The sequence below is a fragment of the Maylandia zebra genome, linkage group LG19, assembly GCF_041146795.1.
Source record: "Maylandia zebra isolate NMK-2024a linkage group LG19, Mzebra_GT3a, whole genome shotgun sequence".
In the NCBI taxonomy this organism is placed as follows: Eukaryota; Metazoa; Chordata; class Actinopteri; order Cichliformes; family Cichlidae; genus Maylandia; species Maylandia zebra.
In genome coordinates this window covers 6,885,983-6,906,392 of record NC_135185.1, presented here as the reverse complement: position 1 = coordinate 6,906,392, position 20,410 = coordinate 6,885,983, and the positions used below count along the sequence as shown (strand labels likewise).

At 40.5% G+C, this 20,410-nt stretch overlaps 2 protein-coding genes across 6 annotated transcripts; both read left to right on the top strand.

The window, feature by feature from the left end:
- The first annotated feature begins 3,612 nt into the window (after positions 1-3,612).
- On the top strand, positions 3,613-9,939 carry cdca4 (cell division cycle associated 4). 3 transcript variants are annotated; one of them, XM_012920091.5, is made up of 3 exons: positions 3,613-3,895; positions 6,852-6,989; positions 7,325-9,939. In XM_012920091.5, the coding sequence occupies exon 3, from the start codon at positions 7,334-7,336 to the stop codon at positions 8,255-8,257; it is 924 nt and encodes a 307-aa protein (XP_012775545.1). In that variant the 5' UTR covers positions 3,613-3,895; positions 6,852-6,989; positions 7,325-7,333; the 3' UTR covers positions 8,258-9,939. The 3 variants fall into 3 exon arrangements, with proteins under 3 accessions (XP_012775545.1, XP_004554801.1, XP_076733416.1); XM_004554744.6 differs by lacking the exon at positions 6,852-6,989 and having other exon boundaries at positions 3,620-3,895; XM_076877301.1 differs by lacking the exon at positions 3,613-3,895 and having other exon boundaries at positions 3,902-6,989.
- Positions 9,940-11,682: 1,743 nt separating this feature from the next.
- LOC101470617 (cell division cycle-associated protein 4) lies at positions 11,683-19,933 on the top strand. Of its 3 annotated transcripts, XM_004554741.3 has the most exons (3): positions 11,683-11,872; positions 13,933-14,046; positions 16,209-19,933. In XM_004554741.3, the coding sequence occupies exon 3, from the start codon at positions 16,213-16,215 to the stop codon at positions 17,017-17,019; it is 807 nt and encodes a 268-aa protein (XP_004554798.3). In that variant the 5' UTR covers positions 11,683-11,872; positions 13,933-14,046; positions 16,209-16,212; the 3' UTR covers positions 17,020-19,933. The 3 variants fall into 3 exon arrangements, with proteins under 3 accessions (XP_004554798.3, XP_004554799.3, XP_014263052.3); XM_004554742.3 differs by lacking the exon at positions 13,933-14,046; XM_014407566.4 differs by lacking the exons at positions 11,683-11,872; positions 13,933-14,046 and adding an exon at positions 14,984-15,245.
- The last annotated feature ends 477 nt before the right edge of the window (positions 19,934-20,410 follow it).

The window sequence follows — 20,410 nt, the reverse complement described above, 5'->3', positions numbered from 1 at the left end:
ATTTTTTCACACCAAGCTGCTTGCCTATTGTAGATTCACTCTTCCCAGTCTGGTGCAGGTCTACAATACTTTTCCTGGTGTCCTTCGAAAGCTCTTTGGTCTTGGCCATGGCGGAGTTTGGAGTCTGACTGTTTGAGGCTGTGGACAGGTGTCTTTTGTACAGATGATGAGTTCAAACAGGTGCCATTCATACAGGTAACGAGTGGGGGACAGAAAAGCTTCTTACAGAAGACGTTACAGGTCTGTGAGAGCCAGAGATTTTCCTTGTTTGAGGTGACCAAATACTTATTTTCCACCCTAATTTACGAATAAATTCTTTACAAATCCTACCATGTGAATTCATGGATTTTTTTTTCACATTCTGTCTCTCACAGTTGAAGTGTACCTCTGGTGCAAATTACTGACCTCTGTCATCATTTTAAGTGGGGGAACTTGCACAATCGGTGGCTGACTAAATACTTTTTTGCCCCACTGTAAGCTAATTACCATTGCTGCAAATGAAAACATCCAGAGGCAGAGGTAATAAGCATCATTAGCGATGATAATTACTGGTAATTACACCAATCAGAATTAAAGGGTCTTAAAAAACACTAATGAAAAGCCTCCAAATGTGGCTGCTACTGATTTGGGAAGATATAAACAAAGTGCAGTTTAACTACTTATTAAACCTGCAGTTTAGAAGCTTAAAAAACAACCATCAATGAGCAAAATACACAATTCTAAAATACTGTTCATGCAGCGTTCTTATCAAAGTGATCTCTAGTGAGATGGAAAATCACATGTGATCATATTTGAACTTGACTTTATTGTCTTTTTCTGGACTTATTATGGATTTGTAATCATCCATCCATTCGCTTCCGCTTATCCTTTTCAGGGTCGCAGGGGGTGCTGGAGCCTATCCCAGCTGTCATAGGGCGAGAGGCGGGGTACACCCTGGACAGGTCGCCAGTCTGTCGCAGTTTGTAATCAGATCTCTGATTTCTTTGGTACACAGGGAAAGTATAAAACTTAGTGTTCTTTGCATCTGTCTGTCATTGCATTACAATTTCCCGTGAATGGAAATATTTCCAAAGGTTATCAATACAATATATTACCAAAGACATTTCTTTTAAGTGTCTGTCCGCATAAACAAGACAGAAAAGGTGAAAATAAGAAAAAATGTTGCACTGAGTTAAATTAGACCCAACTACAAAGGATTAAAAGCGGTTCGATCAGCTACTGAAACCAGCTGACTTCTTGTTACCCCACCAGAATGATTTCTTTACCATTTTAAGAAAATACGAGCATAAGCAAAAGCAACTCCTTTTGTGCCCCTCACCACCAAAAGGAAAAAGCTTAGATGGATTTTGTTTGTTTGACTTGTTGAAAACAGAGCATGCAGTGACTCAACAAGTATATACCTTTTTTGCCATGTATTAAGTGTAAAACTATGGTTTCTGTTATTTTACTATCTAAATCAGTTGACACCATTTGAACTTTATTCAAAGGCTTTATTCAAATTTGACTCATAATGGACCAGTGCCATTCAAAATAAAGCAGAGTAACTGTTCGGGGTTGAGCAAAATGATTTTATTATTGCGGTCTCAACAGACATAACATGTATAAACCATGTTTACACCTCACTGGGTAAGATCCACGCACTATTACCCAAAATGTGGTGTGTTAGTTCTGACCACAACTACCAGAGGCTCAGTCTGCATGTGTGGCAGTGTTTTTAAACCCAGTCATGTTACTGACCCGCTGCCAACAAACCTAATTAGTATAGAGAGATGTTCCACCAGGTGCCTTTAGTTTTCAGTGGCATCAAATTAAAAAAGAAGAATTATTTCATTTAAAAATAAATAAATAAATACAGTACTGTGCAACAGTATTGAGTCACCCCTCATTTCACTTCCAAGAAGCCAGACATTCTTGTTATTTTCATAAACTGGTCTTGAGCAATAGTTCTTCTGACTTTCTGAAGCAAATTCTTCTTTCATTTTCAGTCCGCTCCTTGTTCCTGACTACTTTCAGAAGAATGTTTTATTCCTTGTTAAGGTGCTTAACACCTAACTTATTATTTGACAAGAAAACCGACAATTCAAACATATAAACCCATCTAACTGATGGGCTCAGCCACTGTTTTCTATACACATAACCAATTTTACATTGCAGCTTTAAGTGTAAAATGCCATAGTATCATACAGTATCACAGGCATTAAAAAAGCAGTTTTAGCTAAAAAGGTGGCATATCAAAGAAGTGACATTAAAATATTTGAGGAAACTAGACAAGTGGAATATGAAAACAAAAAAAGAAGTGTCAGATTGAAAGAAATGGGAAAAAATCAGCAAAGACATGACAAAGGACCTGAGAAACATATCTGGCACTTTACTTGATCCATCTAAAGTTTGCCAAAGCCTCATCAGAAACGGTCTCAATGGTAGGGTGACAATCATGAAGCCATTCTTAAGGAAGGAAACAGGAAGAAAGGGCTATGAGGGTATGACAATTTACAGAATAATTGAAAATCGGTGGCAACGCACTGTGGAACACTATCAGTGCTGGATTGGCCTTCCCAGAGCCTGGACCTCAACATTGTTGAAGCAGTGTGGGATCATCTTTACAGGAAACAGAACGATAGGCAGCCAAAGAAGAGCTTTGAGTGTCCTTGAAGAAGCCTGGAGAACTATTCCTGATTATTCCCATTCCTACTTAATGAAATCACAAGAAAGTTTGCCTAAGAGATTTTAGGCTGTGCTGAAGAATAAAAGTGGTCTTACCAAATATTGACTTCTAAGTTTATTAGGATTGTGCACATTCAGTTTTTGTTGTATGAGCTATATTTGTATTTGCACAATTTTCAATAACTCATGTCACCTATTTCCCATTTCCCTAACAAAATATAAAGAAATTAGGAGTGGTTAAAGACTATTTTTTAATATTATATAAATAGAATAATCGATTTCTTGTTACAATTTTCTATTAAGCATTTTCTATTTTTATTATTTATTAATAAACTGGGTTGCGTTTTGATATTTGTGTCAGTGTAGAACTGTAGTATTACTGGAGGTTGAATCCACAGTGTAAGTGCTCATAATTCATACAGTGAGTAAAAAGGTTATAAGATAATTAACAAAGTACAAACACAGAAAAATGATGTTTTGCTAAACAATATTGCATTCTCTTGTAGGGATTTCGTTCTAATTTATGTTTGTTTGAATAAGTATTTTGTCATTTTACCTCTTAAAGTATTAAACTAATTCAGTTAAACAACTTAAGATCATATGTGATTTCTAACTTCCTGCACAATAAAAGCCAAAAGGTTTGTCGCCAGCCAGCCTTTTATATGTTTCAGTAAACTGGTAGTTGCAACTGTCAGTTAAAGACAGTGAAATCAGAAGTAAAATAATTCGCTATAAACAAAAGGCATAACACCTAAATGTCGCGATAACCTCATACATACTAGTTACTAGGCACGTATCGGAGTAAATTCGTGTTTCTTAGTCACTTTCCATGACTGGGTATAATTCCCCTCACCACAGATTGTTTTTCTTGTTAAAAAGGCCAGCGGTAAACGCAGCGTCAATACACAAAGAGTAACCAGAACATCATCAGATCTTCTACATCTTGTTCTTGAAGCCAGCATCGGGCTTTGGCTTGTTTGTTGAAGCATTAGTAGGAGAGAAAAGCAGGGAGAAATCATTAGAGAGGAATCCCAGGCATATGGCTGGCTTTTGTCGGCTCCCCTCCCCCTCCCTTCCTTCCCCTCCTGTCGTCCGCTCCGCAGCAGCAGCAGGACAGAGGTAGTTCAGTTTTTGAAGCCGTGGCATGAATGATCTCATCTGAACCTGATCTCCGCTTTCTCTGCTGTCGATCCTATGACCGAGACGGGAATTAAATTAACACAAACACGAGGTGAGTACGGCTACTGAAGCACCCGACGATAGTGTTTTTAACCAGCCACCCGGGTGACCGTGTGTTGTTTTTGGGGAACTTAACAGCCCCGCCGTGGCGAAAACTCTTGTTTTTGGCTAGAAAGGAGGAAGGACCGCGGACTGTGGGTGGGTGGGCGCTTTTAGCTAATTAGCTTTACGTTCGCTAGCATTCGTTTTATGTAAGAGGAAGTTTCCAAACGAATGCCGAGGGTTTTGTGCCTCCTTGGAGGCATTTTTTTTTCACGGAACATTTTATGCTAGCTAGCGGCAACCCAGAAGTGTAAATTCCGTCTGTAGCATAGCCGGCCGGCTAACTGTTAGCTACTAGCGCAAAATGGCCTCATTGTCGCTCGGTAGCTCTGATGCTGAAAAGACAAAAGCATGCGGTAGTCACGGCCAGAAGCTCTCCGTCGCTTTTTACAGCTATTCTAGCGGTTTTAATTTGGCGACTGGCAGTGGTAGCACTATGTATTTGAGGGGGAAGTGGGAAAAATGTAAGCAGTGCTTTTTAAAAATGTGTTTATTCATTTAGTACGGCAGGCTGTGAAAGTGGTGGGGGATGGGCCATGCTAAGAACCATTGACGTAAAACGGGGCTGAATTTTGTTTGGCTTCTGCTTCCTAGCAAAGTAGAAAACACTTAGTTTAGTGAATGTATTTAAACTGTTTTAAATCCAGTTTAGTGACACTGTCTGTCTGACGTAAATACAACTGTAATGTCAGCATCAGAATAAAGTACTGATTTACACGAGGTGATTGTCTCCCCCCCCCCGCACTTATTTCCTGATATGTGAGAAGTTTTTGAACACCACATATGTCAGCATTTTTGTGAAATCGTGTTAAAAAATGTGCGACTAAGTTTAATACATCAACATTAATGTGCAGGTGTAAATAAATACTATTTAACTGAGTATGAGCTCGATATCAGTCATTAAAATTAAGCGTCTGTAGCAGATCACTTTGGGTTTTAAAATCAATACATTCTTATTGGTAAAGTAAGTAAATCTTTTTAAAAAATGTTCACTTGCAGATCGAGATGTTATTATCAGGAGTTTGGTTGTTATTTAGTGCTCATGTTAGGTTATCTGTCAATATTATCTTGATTGAAAGTGTTTTAAGTGGTTAAAATGTAAGAACATTTAGGGAATTGATTGTATGAGATTGTAGTTGTTTACATGTCCCACAGTGGAAAAACACAACGCACTGTGTATGTTGCCTGCTACAGATGACTGATCAGACTGGTTAGGACATAACTCGCTTTCAGTCTTATTTTATATATGACCTATATATGAATGGCTGTTTTTCTTATTGTTTTCAGGAATGTAATTCTAATTTCAGAGTAGAATCCTTAAGCTTTAAAAATGCTAAACTATAGGGTGTTCGAAAACAATTATCAGTATAAATGTTAAAAAAAAAAAAGTTGTCATGTCCAAAACTGTTTTCTCTTCTGTGTGCAGTGATCCGTCTCTCAGGTTGTAGTTCTTCCTGTTTCTATTTAATGTCTTTTTTTTTCCTTTTATTTTTCTACTTTTTTTTTTTTCTTTAAGGAGGTAGTTCTCTCTAGTGTCTCTTATTTAACAGGGGCCAGTATTATTGCACCACATAAGAAGACAACATACGTCCGTAATCGTTTTCTCACCCTTTTCATTTTAGATCTCCGGGTATCTTCATAAATTACCTTTTCCCCCCTTTATTCTGTCCACTGTCAGGAAATGTTATTCTATGATTACGAGGACTCAAAGACCTCCAGGCTCCCAAGCCTTTAATTGTACTTACGAGCCACTTCTCTTTATTTTTTCCTTTTGGCATGGATTGTAACTTTTTGAAAATGTGGTGATCTGATTGATCAGCAATTTAGATGTATACTTTTCTATTAAATGTGAACTCACAAGGTTGTTGTTTTACTAGTTTTTGTCAGTATGCTATTGCACAACACCCCTGACTACACACTGTGTCAATGTTAAAATATGTAATTTGCACAGATTATGGGCCTTAGTTTGGCCTGGCATCCTAAAATAAAAATGATAATTTGGTGTAGAGATGATTTATGACAGTAACAGCAGTGTCTTGGGCATGGTAGTTTCTTTTTGATTCCTAGTTCCTGAAAAACAGGAAATTTCTGTAAAGTGATCCAACCCTCTCTGTGAATTGTGCCCTGTGAATCCTAACGCTAAACATGAATCAGTGTTGTTTTTCATTGTACTGATTTTTAAAATTTTGTGTTTTCTTTTTTTCCCTTTTAAAAAAAAATGTATATCACAAATAGAAATTTGAAGCAACTGGAATCATTGACCCAAATGCCCTGCCCACAGGTTTAACACAGAGGAGACAGCCGGACACTGCGCATACTGTTTTTCTGTCTGATGGAAAATTAAATGCCACAGGCTGCTGTTTGGAGCTCAGTCTCCTATTCACTTGCATCCCATTTATTTTTGGGAGTCAGAGGGGCCTTTAACATTAGCGGGAGTATTGTTTTGTTCCTGTAAGACATGTGTGTGTTGAAGTGGTATTTAATAAGGAAGTTGACTGTGCTTTTCTTCCCCTCCTCAGTGAAGAGAAAGTGAAAATCTTGTTCTGCTAGTTTTTGAAGCGTCGCGTGCGTAGACCTGGAAACCTGATATCCCTTGTAAATATTAGTGGCTCATGGTGGTACATTGTACTGTGAATTGTAAATGCTGTTACTTTCCATATCCTTGTCACTTTTACCCCCTTGAAAGCACCCTTATTGATTAGGATATCTTTTTGATTTTCTTGATCACAGGTGGCAGTGGGGGAAAGAAAATAAATGCACTAATTAACTTGAGTGCTGTTTTTGTTTTCTGACAGAGGTCTCTGTAGTCTGTGCTTACTTTGATGCAGTGTCCGCATTTAGTCGGTAACCATGCTATTTTCGGTGGCTCAGTGGTCTGTTAAAAGTGTGGTTGTTCCGCCCAGCAGGAGTCTTGCCTCAGACTGGCCTAAAATGGGCAGAAATGGTGCTGAACAAAAGCTGCTTGTCGCTCGTACAAAAGTACTTGAAGCGTTGCAGCCGGGACCAAGCTGCATTGCTATTGCCTGTGCCTCTCAACAGGAAAGGTATAGCAAACTTTAAGAAAAAAACTACAACAATTATTTGTTTACTGTAGAGTAAGCCTGTAGTTTATTTGTAAAGTCACAGCTGCAGTTCAGCAGATTGTAGCCCTAGCTCCCTCATGTCCACACAAATGTTACACCACATAGCCTCATGACATCACACATTTACATAATTAATTACATGGCACTTAATCTTTTTAACTATTTTAGCTAGTGACATTGACAGCAGTACACATTTTGTGTTTGTCTGTGTGGCACATTTCTTAATATTTAAGCAAGTGGTGCCATTGTGTTTCTCACTGATTTTTTTCTTTTTTGTCTCCTCGCCTTCACAAAAGAGAGACAACATGTTCCCGAAGGGCACCAAGCGCAAGTTCTCAGACTCTGGGGAGGAGGCCGTCTCCAGTGGCGACCAGGGCCCCGCAGCTCCTTCGGCGGCAGCTCGGATGCTGTCTTCGTCGTACAGTCTGCAGCGGCAGTCGCTGCTTGACATGTCGCTCATCAAGCTGCAACTTTGTCACATGCTGGTAGAGCCAAACCTTTGCCGTTCAGTTCTAATTGCTAACACAGTGCGGCAGATCCAGGAGGAAATGACCCAGGATGGCACCTGGCAGATAATGACGCAGGCCCTCGCAGCCGCCCAGTGTCCCACCGACCGCCTGGTGGCCACTGAAGTGCTGTGCCGACAGACTGATCCAGCAGCCCAGGCAGGGCAGAGCCCAAAGCCTTACGCAGTGGTCGGTGTGGAGGAAGGCTACCACTCTGAAGAGGTGGTCATGGAGGGAGATGTGGAGACGGATGTCACCATGTCTACTTTGTCACCCGTCTCCCCTCAGCTGTCCTCGGCTTCTTACCTCGCAGGTCCCTTTGGCATGGGGCCCTGCTGGGAGGAGGAAGAGGAAGACGGTGAGTGCGAGGAGGAAGAAGAAGAGGAGGACAGCGAGGAGTGCGTATCAGAGGGAGAGGAGGGAGACGGGGACCACCTAAGTGCAGACTCCAGGACAGGGGAGCAGGTTTTTGGGACTTTTGAGATCAAGCACCCAGCGCCGCCCCCTGACCCTGCGCTCGAGGAACTGTTTTCAGACGTGGACCCGTCTTACTATGACCTCGATACGGTGCTGACAGGCATGCAGAGCGCCCCGAAAATGGGGCCTTACGATCTGCTCGATAGCCTGTCCTCTCATGGGCCCACGGCCCTGAGCTCCAGCTCAAGCTGCAGGTCAGACCTGAACGAACTGGACCACATCATGGAGATCATAGTGGGATCCTGAAACTCTGAACATTCCTCTGGTCTGTACTGATGCCACAGACTCTTTCCAGACTATGCACAGTACACGTGTGTGTTCTGTATGTGGTATTGTTACACATAGAGATTGTTGGATGTTTTGGATCAAGATGGGAAATTAACAGCAAGCCAAGTAGATTTGAGGGTGGGGGTATTAGAGATGTAGTTAGTCTCCTGTAACAGCCACTTGGGCAGGTTAACATCTGCTGTTGTGACTTTTTGTATAAAAAATAAAATGTAATTGGCAGTTACAATTGTGATGGTAAAATTAACAAATCTGGGGATTTAAAAGCTATGCTGGTGAGTTGGCAAAGCAGTTAGTTTCCCACTTTGGTTCTGAAATCCAAAACTCAACAATATCTGTGAGAAGGCAAAGATAATTACCTTATAACTACCATGATGCATTCTTATTTAGGTGTTTATGTCCGTCATTCACTCTGTCATGCTAGCTCCTTCTGGCCGTATTCTCTGCCATTTCATCAGTTCTATTTATTGTTACATGGACTGAGAAACAATTCCTCACACTACATGCATCAAAAACCAGAACAAATTGTAAATCCAAATCTATAAATCAATGCATATTTTCCTAGAGATTTGAGCAATTATGAATGGAATTTATGTATATGTACGTATGTGTATATAGAAATATATTTTTTGCATTATACAGCTGGGGGATTTTGCAGGCATCATTTGATATTATTATTTTTCCCTCCCAAGCGGTTTTTAAGATTTTAATAGCCAGTCTCAAGACGGTGTCTTCCCATGGTTTGGTATAGTCGACTGTAACAGGTGTCAGGACTGGCATCGTCTCACTTTATAGGCGCTGTTCTTTCATTTTCTTAAAAGCTTTAAGCAGAGCAGGAAAATTGCTGCCAGTCAACAAACAAGGAGCAAGAGTTGTCATTTCTGGTAAGTTTACAGTAGCCAGGAGACAAATGAAGTAATTTTCCTGCTCTGCTGTCATTATGGATCCAATATCAGTAATAAGCAGCTTTTTCCTCACACATTTTGGAGAAACCCCGGGGTGATAACTGCATCGAGAAGCCATATTTCTTTCTCTCATTTGTTATTCCAAGTGAAGAATTCTGTGTGTTTAACCCATCTAATTTATTGTTGTTTTATTTATTGTATTTATTTTATCAAGGTACAGACATGCCATGTTGACCTATGAATTCAACCATGAGGCCCGATGAAATTGTATTTATCCAAATTGTGCCCTTCGTTTCCAATGCAGTACCTATTTATTCCTAAGTTTTCTTTTTAAGGACTATTAGTAATAACAACAACCGGGTTACTATTCAAATTACTATGCAGCTCTGTCATATGTGTTTCAAAATGACTGTATACAAATCAAATGTCCTTTAATTCCTTTATGCAAACAGTTGCCTTTCTCCTAAATATGTGGAAAATCAAATGCATTCTTCAAAATTGTTCCTTATCGTGATGAAGAGATTAACTCAGGCAAATAAAATGTATTGACTAAAATACAGTATTACGACACGCTTAATACCTTACCACAACACTCCTGAAGGATGTCACTCTGGTCTGAATGGGAGCTAGAACTTCAAAGACTAATTATCGTTGTAAAATGTATGCATTTTTTTATATTAAGACAAAAACATTGTAGCATCTTTGTAAATATTTTTTATAATAAAAGGTGCAACTATTGATTGTGTGTGCTTGTTTCCCTTATTTTACAACAGGACATGTTACTGTTTAACTCTTTAAAGCCGGTCGGAGCGGGCACGCTCCGTTTTGCGTAACTATTTTTAAATCCCCGTAGAACCGGAACCGCGTAAGCTAGCGCAATAATTTGTTTTGCATATGAAACCGGAGGAGTTGTACTTACATCTTATGCCATCAGCTTGTCCTCGGTCACGATTTCCTTCCACATATAGCTTTGCAAAAATTGCATAAAAAGCGCTTGCAGGAACAAAAACACAATATTCCAGAAACACGCTTTGCCGATCTGATCAGCTGTTTGTAACACTTCCTACATTTTTTGCAACTTTTTTGTATTTAAAGTTTTGAGGGATAAACCTCTTAAATTTCTCCAAGTAGAAGTATATGTAAAAAAACAAACGATTTTCAATTTTTTTTGTAGTTTATTGCACTTTTTTGCAATTTATGTAGTTACTGTGGACTTAATGCATACACATTATTAAAATTTGGGCTATAATGGTTGTATTGATGTATAGCAACTTGAAATGCTTCCAAAAATGGCACTACAGCAAGTAAAAATATAAAATAAGCTCTGGCGGACTTGGTTCTATGGTAGGTCTTAAAGGGTTAACTATTTGTCATGGTTTTTAAATGGATCTGAAAGAAGACTTGTGCTTCTGTTTCTGTTATATGAGCGCCACTGTAAAGGATGCATATTAAGTTTTGAATAATGAAAGCATATGTAAATAAGTAATTCCTGTGAGTGAAAAGCCTAGGCTCCAGACAGCATCATACTCATTTTTTTCCCCAGTCTTGGCTCTGCGTGATGTTACTGAGAGTGGACATCTTTTTAATATCTTCGGCTTAAAACTGTGTAAGCACTGAGGCCCCACTCACCTCCGCTCCATGACACGGTGAGTTATCCAGTTGGAAGAAACTAGATGTGGTCGTTAAGAGACGGCCATGGACAGCAACCACACTCAGGTAAGCTGTGGTGTTTAGACTACGCCAAGTTGGTATTAAAATGCCCAAACTGGGCTAAACCACCAGCCTTTTTCCAATCCATTTCCACCCAGAGAACTAATGCTCGCTGGATATTTTTTCCTTATCGGACTATTCTCTGTAAATACATTCAAAGCAGTTCAATTCTATTTTATTTATACAGCGCCAAATCACAACAACAGTTGCCTCAAGGCGCTTTATATTTTAAGGTAGACCCTACAATAATACATACAGCGATAAACCCAACAATCATATGACCTCCTATGAACAAGCACTTTGGCAACAGTGGGAAGGAAAAACTCCCTTTTACAGGAAGAAACCGCCTGACAGGACCAGGCTCAGGGAGGGGCGGGGCATGTGACAGGGGAGAGAAAAGGAAGACAGGCTAAAAGACATGCTGTGGAAGAGAGCCAGAGTTTAATAATAAGTATGATTCAATGCAGAGGTCTACTAACACATAGTGAGTGATAAAGGTGACTGAAGAAGAAATACTCAATGCATCATGGGAATCCCCCAGCAGTCTATGCATATTGCAGCATAACTATTGGAGGATTCAGGGTCATTTAAACCATAAATACATGTTCATAGTAATTTAAATCACCTTTTATCTCCATCCGGATGTTCAGTTGAAGTTCAGCAGCTCGTCTTGACAACGTCTACATGCCTAAACTGTTGCAACGTGATTGGCTGATGAGATATTTAAATTATTAAGGAGCTGAAGAGTTGTAGCTAACGAAGCTGCTGGTCTTGGCATATCTCCAAATCACAAGGGTAGCTTTTCAGAAGCTGAGCATTTAAGTTCTATGGGGTCTTTTATTTTGAAGGCTGGCTGGATTCTCTATACTATCCCTGCCCTTCTCATCTGTTCTGTGCAGGTCCACATGGTTACAGCTTAAAACAAACAAACAAAAAGCTCTGGGGCGTGTCTGGTGGAATGGTAAGCATTTCTTGAGTATTTTATATCCGTGTATTCTTGGGGTGAGAATTGAAGGGGCAGCCAATCAGAAGTTGGTTTTCACTATATCAGCGCTGGCACATACAGAAACTGTAAAAGTTTTCAGTTTATTAGGAACAGCTGGTTAAAACTAACAGTCTAATGAAACTATCCTGCAAGAACTACCTGTAAAGGTTTAGTTTTTGCTGAACTGAGACAGGTGCTGATTCATCATTGTTTCGCAAGAATTCTGAAGACCACACTTTGAGGTGCTGTTGACCTGTGTTGCAGTTAACAGCTGTTTAGTTAATCTATCCGTATTTACCTGTTAACAAGTAAAGTGGAAACACGCTATAAATCAATGCTTAAATTTAAATGGAGTTGTACTGATATAGAGCTTTCCTAATGACACTTCTCTATACACACTTCTTGGTCATTTCGAAATCTAGAGGTGCACCTGTGGTGTGTGCAAAAACACACGCCACAGGTGCTCAAAATCATGCTCAAATCATGCATGATTCATTCAGTGCTCTTCCACGTGTGACCTGCTAAAAGACGCCTTGAAGGAGTTTTCAGTTGAGTCTGTATATGTTCCCTCAAATACAGGATTTTTTTTAATGACACTAAAATAGAATTAGATGTTTTGCAGCTGCAGTCTGGCCGCAGAGAGACCTTTGTTCTCACGTGCTGTCACATGACGATATTGGACCGTGAGATCCTGCGTTAGATATGTGGAGAGAGTTGCAGTGGTTTCAACATAACAGCACCATTGTGTGTTCGAAACGCAACTTGGAGCAAACCTGTTCAGAGTCGAGCCACATTTTGTCCTTTTCAAAACGTGAGCTTTTTCATATTCAGAAAACTGCATATTCACAAATCTGAAGGAAGTTTTGTCTGATCCTGACAAAAGCAATTTCTTCATAAAATTATAGCTTACTTTGCAAGCTGGACTGTCGCCTGGAATTGGTTAGCTTATAGTTAAAGATTAATGGCCTCTCAGTGAGTCAGCAAAAAGGCAGCCTAAGGGGAAAAAATCCAGTCATCGGTGAAAGAGGCTCGAGTGTCTTAAAAAGCAGCAAAAGAGGGGAAAAAATAAATAAATGTGAAGCAGAAAATCTGAGCTGTTTCAGAAATGCTCTCATAAAGTTAACATCATGTGATGTTAAGAGAGCAGGTCTGAAAGATGCTACTCTGACCTTTATTATAAACACACAGCACCATGCTTAAAGTACATGTGCCTTCTGCTGTCACAGGGCAACACTTCCTTTAAAAAACGTGTGCAGTAGTGAGCTTTAGTCCACCCCTCCCACGCTGCTTTCAGGTTCCTCTCTTAATCTAGATAACCGTTGATTACACATTCAGCTTAAAAGAGTAAAGTGTACATCGGTGTTCGAGTAAAAGATGAAATACTATGAAATCTTGGTTCTGTTTTATATAGCTGCTTTTTCTTCTTTACTAATATATCTTTTAAGCGCGCAAATGTACGATTTCAATTAAAAAAAAAAGACAAAACTATGGGGCTGATGAGAATGAAAGAAAGAAACAAGATGAGGAAACAAGCGTGACTGATTTAGAAGGAAGAGATATAAGGTGGAATAAGACCTTCCTTATTTGGTATTTGCCTTTCCTGTCTCTCTGGTCACGCCCTTCCCGTTCCGTTCTGAGTCATCTTGTCCCTTTAAAATGCTGCGTTCAGGTACGCAATAAAGCAACCTGGGGCTTCTAGATATTTCCAGCACGGATGCACTGGTGTCTGTTTGGTAAAACTGTGTTGATTAAATGTTGTTAAAAGAAATGTTCACTTCTTTGTTAGATGTAAATTCATGGGAGAACTTTATGAATCAATGTCTGAACATTTGTGGCATCTAAAAGAGAAAGAATTGTCCATAAAATAGCATAATGTTTGGCACCTTTAATGTCCTCTTACTTCACATTATGCGGTAGGACGCCACAACACTAATGCTGAAAGTACTCATAAGTTACTTTGAGTAGAGGCAACAGGTATATTGCTGATTTGCCAATAATCTAGTCTGAGTATTATTGACACTTTTTTTCTTTTATAGAGACACAGTGCTGTTCCAAAGCTCTACTGTAGAATTTTGCTTGTCACCATCTTGGTTTTTGGGAACCAGAATCGGCCCAGAGGAGAGACTGGTGGATCTGAAACTGAATATTAAGTAGGTCACGTGTTGCAGAAACAAAAACAGACCACATGTATGTTAGTTAAATTTAGCCTTGAATCAAACTTTCACTTAATAGTTGCTATTACATTAATGTATGCCTTAAAACCAGGACCTAAAACCTGGGTAATGCAAGTAACTAGACACGTGGAGTAAAAGTAGTTTTGACAATATGAAAAAATAATGGATGGTACAGAAAAAAGGTGACTTCTTGGATTTTCTGTTAGTGCAACCAAATGCTGAACAGAATCCTTTCAGGTGACCTAAATAAACAAATAAGTAAAATAAAAGTTAGAATTAAAATTAATTAAAAACAACACAGTACCACAGATAAGCTTTGCCATTGCCATATCCTGACTAAATGCCATGGGCTATATGCATTGTGCTGTACTCAAGAGGACTGAAGACTAGCAGTAAACCCATTCTGAGTGATTACTGGGGTAATAAATCAACTGAGAAGTAGAGTCACTTTGTCACACACTTCTCAACAAGTCACTTCTTGCTTTATGTCAACAACTATAAAGTCAGTGCAAGAAAAATCGAGCTAAAGTAACACTACTTAAACTGGACAATATATATAACTGTACTTAAACAGAAAATTTATGCAGATAGTTAATGCGTGAAAAAAAAATAATTAAAGTTCCAAAAATACGTCAAACGGAAAAAGACAAACAAGTTTAAAGGGTTAATACTTAAGTCCACCATGGTCAATAACAGCAGTGGTTACGCTCTATCAGTGATTTCATATTTAAAAACATGCTCAGCTTTTATTATTTACCGCTTACTGGACAAAACAAGCCCATGTCCTGATAAATTCTTTTTCCACCGATCATAAAGGCCATTATCGCCGCTCACGTGTATTTCGTGTGCTTCGACATGATTTCCAACTGTTACGAGGTGTTCTTAAACGCAGCGCCAGATCGCTGTCGGAACAAACGACCGCACACTCGCTGCCCCGTGAGTGGCGGAGGCGGAGGTTTGATCGTCGGGTGAACGGACCAATCCCGTGCGCCGGTGAGCTCCCGTGCCCCTCCCCCCTCCTCCGCAGCTCCGCCGCCTTCCCCCAGCTGCTGCGAGCGGACAGTACATTCCTCACACTTCGGCCGTCTACAGCTCAGGAACGGGACACTGAAACGAAACCAGCCGAAGACTCGACGGATTCATACCTCCCATGACACTTCCCAAGGGCACGTGAGGTTGGTTTTTCTGTCGTCTTCATGTCATTCTCTTAAATTGAACTCAAGTTTGCCCTTTAAACTTGGTTCAAATTGGATCTTAACGTTCCCGCTGAAGTACGGGAACCGTCACGGGGTTAAGGGGTGTTCTCGGGGGTCCTGAGCTAAATAAGTAGTGTAGAGTGACCATATGATCGTAGTTAGCGATTTAAAAAGACTGATTTTTGCTAACATGTTTATTATCCGCGTATTTTACTTTGTTGAGGCTTCTACCGACATATTAAATTAGACCAAGCAGCTTTAATCTCTCCGACGAGGGTCAAACTCACCAAATGGGGCTTCGTGTGTCCTCTTTACTTTTGTAAAAGGATCAGAGAGAAAGTGATCCATGGCGCTACCCATCCCTGTATGGATGAGTAAAGTCTGTCAAGCCTGCTGGGGTGTCTAACAGTGAGTCATAGTTGGTAAAATGCGCTCTTTCAAATGTCTTAACTCAGGGGAGAAAAAAAATCGACTATGTAAAGGTGCATAATATATTCAGTATCTGCAGCTTTATGCTTTATGTGTTTTCTCCTGATTTGAAAAGGCTCTGTGCCTGACAGTGTCTCTGAAACTAAGCATGCTCGCTTGCTTTGTGCTCTTACATAAATTGAATGCAAGGTTTATTGCCATGCCGCCAGATCAGAGATCCAAGCCCTAAAAAAATAAAATAAAGAAAGAATAGACACACCATCTCAGCAACTGCTGTCAAAGGTTTGTGTCTCATTTTCTTTCACTTCAACAGGAGGAAATGCTCCGATTGGTGACTTTAAAAAAGACAAATGTTTAAGACCAACAGTCAGTTCAAGCCCTGGGAAACTAGCCTCTCTACCTAATTTAGTTTTGCAGAACTATTTGTTGTGTTTTGCCATGTAAATGTAACTCTTCATTACACGTTGTACCTTATTGCAACCTAACAAATGGGCTCTTTATCCCCTGATGCAGGCCAATGTTGGGTCGAGGTGTGAAGCGGAAGTGGAGCTGCTTGGAGGAGCTGGAGGCTGAGGTGGTCGCGGAAGCCACTATTACGGAGGAAAAGGAGCAGAGTGGAAAGGATGGCCAGGAAGACGAGGCCGGGCTTCTCATTGACCCGTCCAAATCGGTCATGAGCCACCTGCAGCAGCGTCAGCGGGTGCTCGGCCTCTGCTTGGAGAAGCTCCAGCGTTATCAGGCGGGGATGGAGCTCAGCCTGCGCCGCTCCGTGCTGCTCATCAATACTCTCAGGCAGATTCAGGAGGAAATACGGAGTGACGGCGTGGGAACCTGCACCTCAGATTCACGTCTCAGCATCAGCGGCGTTCATGCAGATGACTCCTGTCTACTCAGGGACGATTTCAGAGAGGACGTGCCTGTTACGTGCCCTGGGTGTGCCGAAGGAGATGGGGAAAGCCTGTCTCTGTCTCCCCCACTGTCTCCCGAATTCCCCTCTCAGGAGGCAATTGACTTCCCCGACCAGCAGAAATCTCTGCCCACTGCAGCCATCAGTACTTTCAGCGATGCAGTAAATGCCATGGGCTACCTCAGCGACCTCGCCCTGGATGATATCTTTGAGGACATTGACACATCGATGTATGAGACTTCAGATCTGCCGTCGGCCTGGGTGACAGGGTCTCTGTGGCCAGTCAGCGTGTCGCTATGGCCGGACGAGGACGTGAAATTACGTTCTTCCAGCCATTCCTCAACGGGGAGCCTCCAGTCTTGTCTCGTGGACCTGAATGACCTGGACCACATCATGGAGATCCTGGTAAAGTCCTGATCACCGAGATGAACTTCTGAACATTTCCTGTCTTTTTTTTAGGAGCTGCTCCGGCTGAATTAGGGCCGACAAACTCTTTCTGATGAACTCTGTCTTTTTTTTTCTTTTTCTTTTAACGGTCTATCTGATAGTTTGGCTGAAATTTTTTCTCAAGGTTGAGCCAGTTTAAGGTGGAATGAAACACTAATTCTAATATGCACATGCCTCTTATGAGGACCTAGTTATGCACCTATGCTTGTGCCTCAAGAGATATGAAATATTTATTGTAACAGATGAAGAATAACATTCAGAGCGTCTTATAAAGTTAGACATCCATGGTACAACTCTTTTGCACTGTTTTTAATAGTTATCAGTCCAAAACTGCTATTGACAGGAAAAGTGAAGATCGAAAACTTGACACAATTTGTCAGTTGAGCAAAAATGGAAAGAAATTATTTCTGTCTTTGTATTTTATTTAAATTTTTTTTAGTATTTTTATGCTGGGGTTTTGGGCTGTCAGAAAAGTAGCAATTGAAGAGCTAATTTATGACATTTTACTGGCAAACAAAACAAAAATGCAAAAAAAGATGTACCTTTTATTTGTGTAACCAATCAATATTAATCAAAGAATTTTATTTTTTAGCTGAAACTTGGTATATAACAATGCTACAATCAGAAAGGCATTTTAGAAGGGACAGGAAGACCTGGAATCAAACCGGGCAGCGCTTTAGCTTTCCAGCTGGTTGTATTATGAGTAGGAGGTGAATAATCTCTACTAAGAGTAGATCAGACATGTTTAGACAAAGTTGGCACACCAAAAGTATATTGCAAAACTTGCAAGAGAAGTGTTGCAATGGGTGGTACTGGACATGAAAAACTGATGGCATACGGCAGTGTTTAAGGTGAATTTTCCTGGACGTGGATCCTCACGTTTCCAAGTATTTGTCACTTTGCTCTCCTGCTTCTGTAACTGCAGCAGTCGTCAGAAGAAACCTGAGCTGCCGTGCTTCGTGCGGCACTCTGACTGTTAGATCAGGTCTGGGTTGATTATTAATTGAAATCCCTTCAATTACTTAAGAGGGCGTGCTTCTGCCAGCCAGGAGAGCCCAGGCCCGAGTTTCTTTTTTTCAGTTGTAGGACCGAGCAACTCCTGTTGAGGAAAGATGAAAGTCTTTGTGGCCGTACAGCAGTCAGAGCATGGACTATTTATCTATCTGTATATTTATTTCCTTAGTAGAAAGGAGAATGCAGGCGCTTGTGAGCACTATATTGAAGTTGTATAGAAAGTGTGTGTGCGTGCGTGGGGTGGGGGGTGTAGAGAGGACATCTCAATGCTCCAGTATAGAAAGGGTAAATTGTTTTTCTTGTTGCCTTTTTATCTAATTGTATTTTTTATTTGTGAATGACAACTGAACAGCAAACCATATTACTGTTCTTTCTACATAGTCTATAGGTTAGGTGTGAGTGTAACTTATAAATTAAGGTTCTTTCTAATCTCGGACTGTCAGTGTTGATGCACTTTGTGACACAAAATGGGACAAACAGTCAGCACCTGTATGACAAATAAGAGTTTTTCCTTCTTGGCAGCTTTTTTTTTCTTAGTATAGTAAATCCAACATGTCATTAACTCAGCATACAATATGTATTTTTAAATGGTAATGTAATCCCAGTGTGGTTCTGACTGAGGAGCCAATCACATCAAGTCAATGGTCAGGGCACCTTTGCCATGTCTCAGAGTTTAACCTGAAAACAGAAGCCTTTGTATTTTGATGGGTTTTTTGTTTATTTCAATTTTTACACGCAATGTGGGAGTTGAGCAGTTTTATACGCGTTTCTACCTGAAACCAATTTCCTGTCTAGTAGAAGAAATCCAGTGAGTGAAAGGTCACAGGGAATCTGACGCCTGACCTTCGCTGTTTGTGGTTTACTCCTGTTCTACCTCCTGATGTCTGTCTGTCTGCCGGTTTACCTGGAACACTCCTGTTTTCACCCAGAGAGCCGTCGTGTGTTTGTCGCTGATCGAAACGGTGTGGTTTATCATTTTAATTGTGCTGAGAATCTAACGCTCTCCTGTCAGACCAAAGTGATCCGTCCTCATCTCCATCTCATTTCATGTTGACAACGTGCCTTACTACTGATTCTAATTTTCAACTGCGCTGAGGTGTTGTGTCTGTGTGAGCTCGAGCTTCATTGATATTTTTTGTTTTTTGTTCTGTTTTTTGTAAACCAAAGGACTGCAGAAAGGTGTTACCTAAAGCACTCAGAAGCCACGGCTGTCATGGTTTCTTCCCTTTACTTGGCCTTTTTCTGTGCTCGCTGAACACTACAGGCATATGAGCTTAATGTATCCTGACGGGCTGACAGTGAACTAGCTGAGGGAGGAGGTGGCAGCCAGAGCCAGAAGGGGGGAAAATAAGAGGAGGAGGAGGATGAGGACGTGGAGGAGGGTGGGAGGAAGCAGATTGCGTCACATGTTCAGTAGGAGGGGTTTGGAGCTTGTTTTGCCCAGACTAAGACTACAGACCAATCACATGAGATGTACGAGCAGCGCACTGCTGCTCCAACAACAACTTGTTTTTGCTCCTGATGCCTCTGCACAGACACAGTGTGAATTGGCTGTTCTTCAGCCGGTGAAATAAAACCACTTTTCTGTTTTTTATAAAATAATTTTACATAATCTGTCTGACAGGATCGAATATAATAAGCAGGAGGTTGCAGTGTTATTTATAATTGTGTGAAAGCACAGAGTGTCAGTAGGTTTTGCAAAGCACAAAGTGTATGTTGTCAATGCTGAACATGAAAAACAACCCCCCCCCCCTCCAATGTAACTGAAGGAAGACTTTGTTCAGTGAAAAGATGATCGTTCATAATGTATTGTATTTGTTTTTGGAATATTTTATAGATTTTATCCAACAATAAAGAGAAAATACTCGAACCGCTTTGTGTGAGTCTTTTAATCTTTCATTGCAAAACATCATGCAGACCTGACTGTGTCTTTGTGCCAAAGACACAAACGTCACATCTCTATTACAAAAACTGAACATGAAGTATTTACTATACAGACATTCCTGCCGACCTCTGCACACCAACCACGTACACACAACAGGACATTACTCAATACGCAACTGACTGCATGTGGTCTGTGGACCTGCAGGAGTATCTTGTCTCGTGTGTTGCCTCCAAGGCAACAGTCCCTTTTGAGCTCAGCCAAAATCCTTCTAACCTTTAACTGCTTAACCTCAGTTATAGTATACATGTATAAGCTAAAGCATGTCAATGATACATCATGCAAAAGGGCATTGCAGCCTGGAAAGCAGGGCTGAGGGCAAAATTTCCCTCAGCCCATATATATATATATAAATATATATATATATATATATATATATATATATATTTATATTTTCCCAAATGT

Excerpts from the sequence above, each read along its gene's own strand:
- LOC101470617 (XM_004554742.3), top strand. The coding sequence starts at position 16,213 with ATGTTGGGTCGAGGTGTGAAGCGGAAGTGGAGCTGCTTGGAGGAGCTG.
- cdca4 (XM_012920091.5), top strand. The coding sequence starts at position 7,334 with ATGTTCCCGAAGGGCACCAAGCGCAAGTTCTCAGACTCTGGGGAGGAG.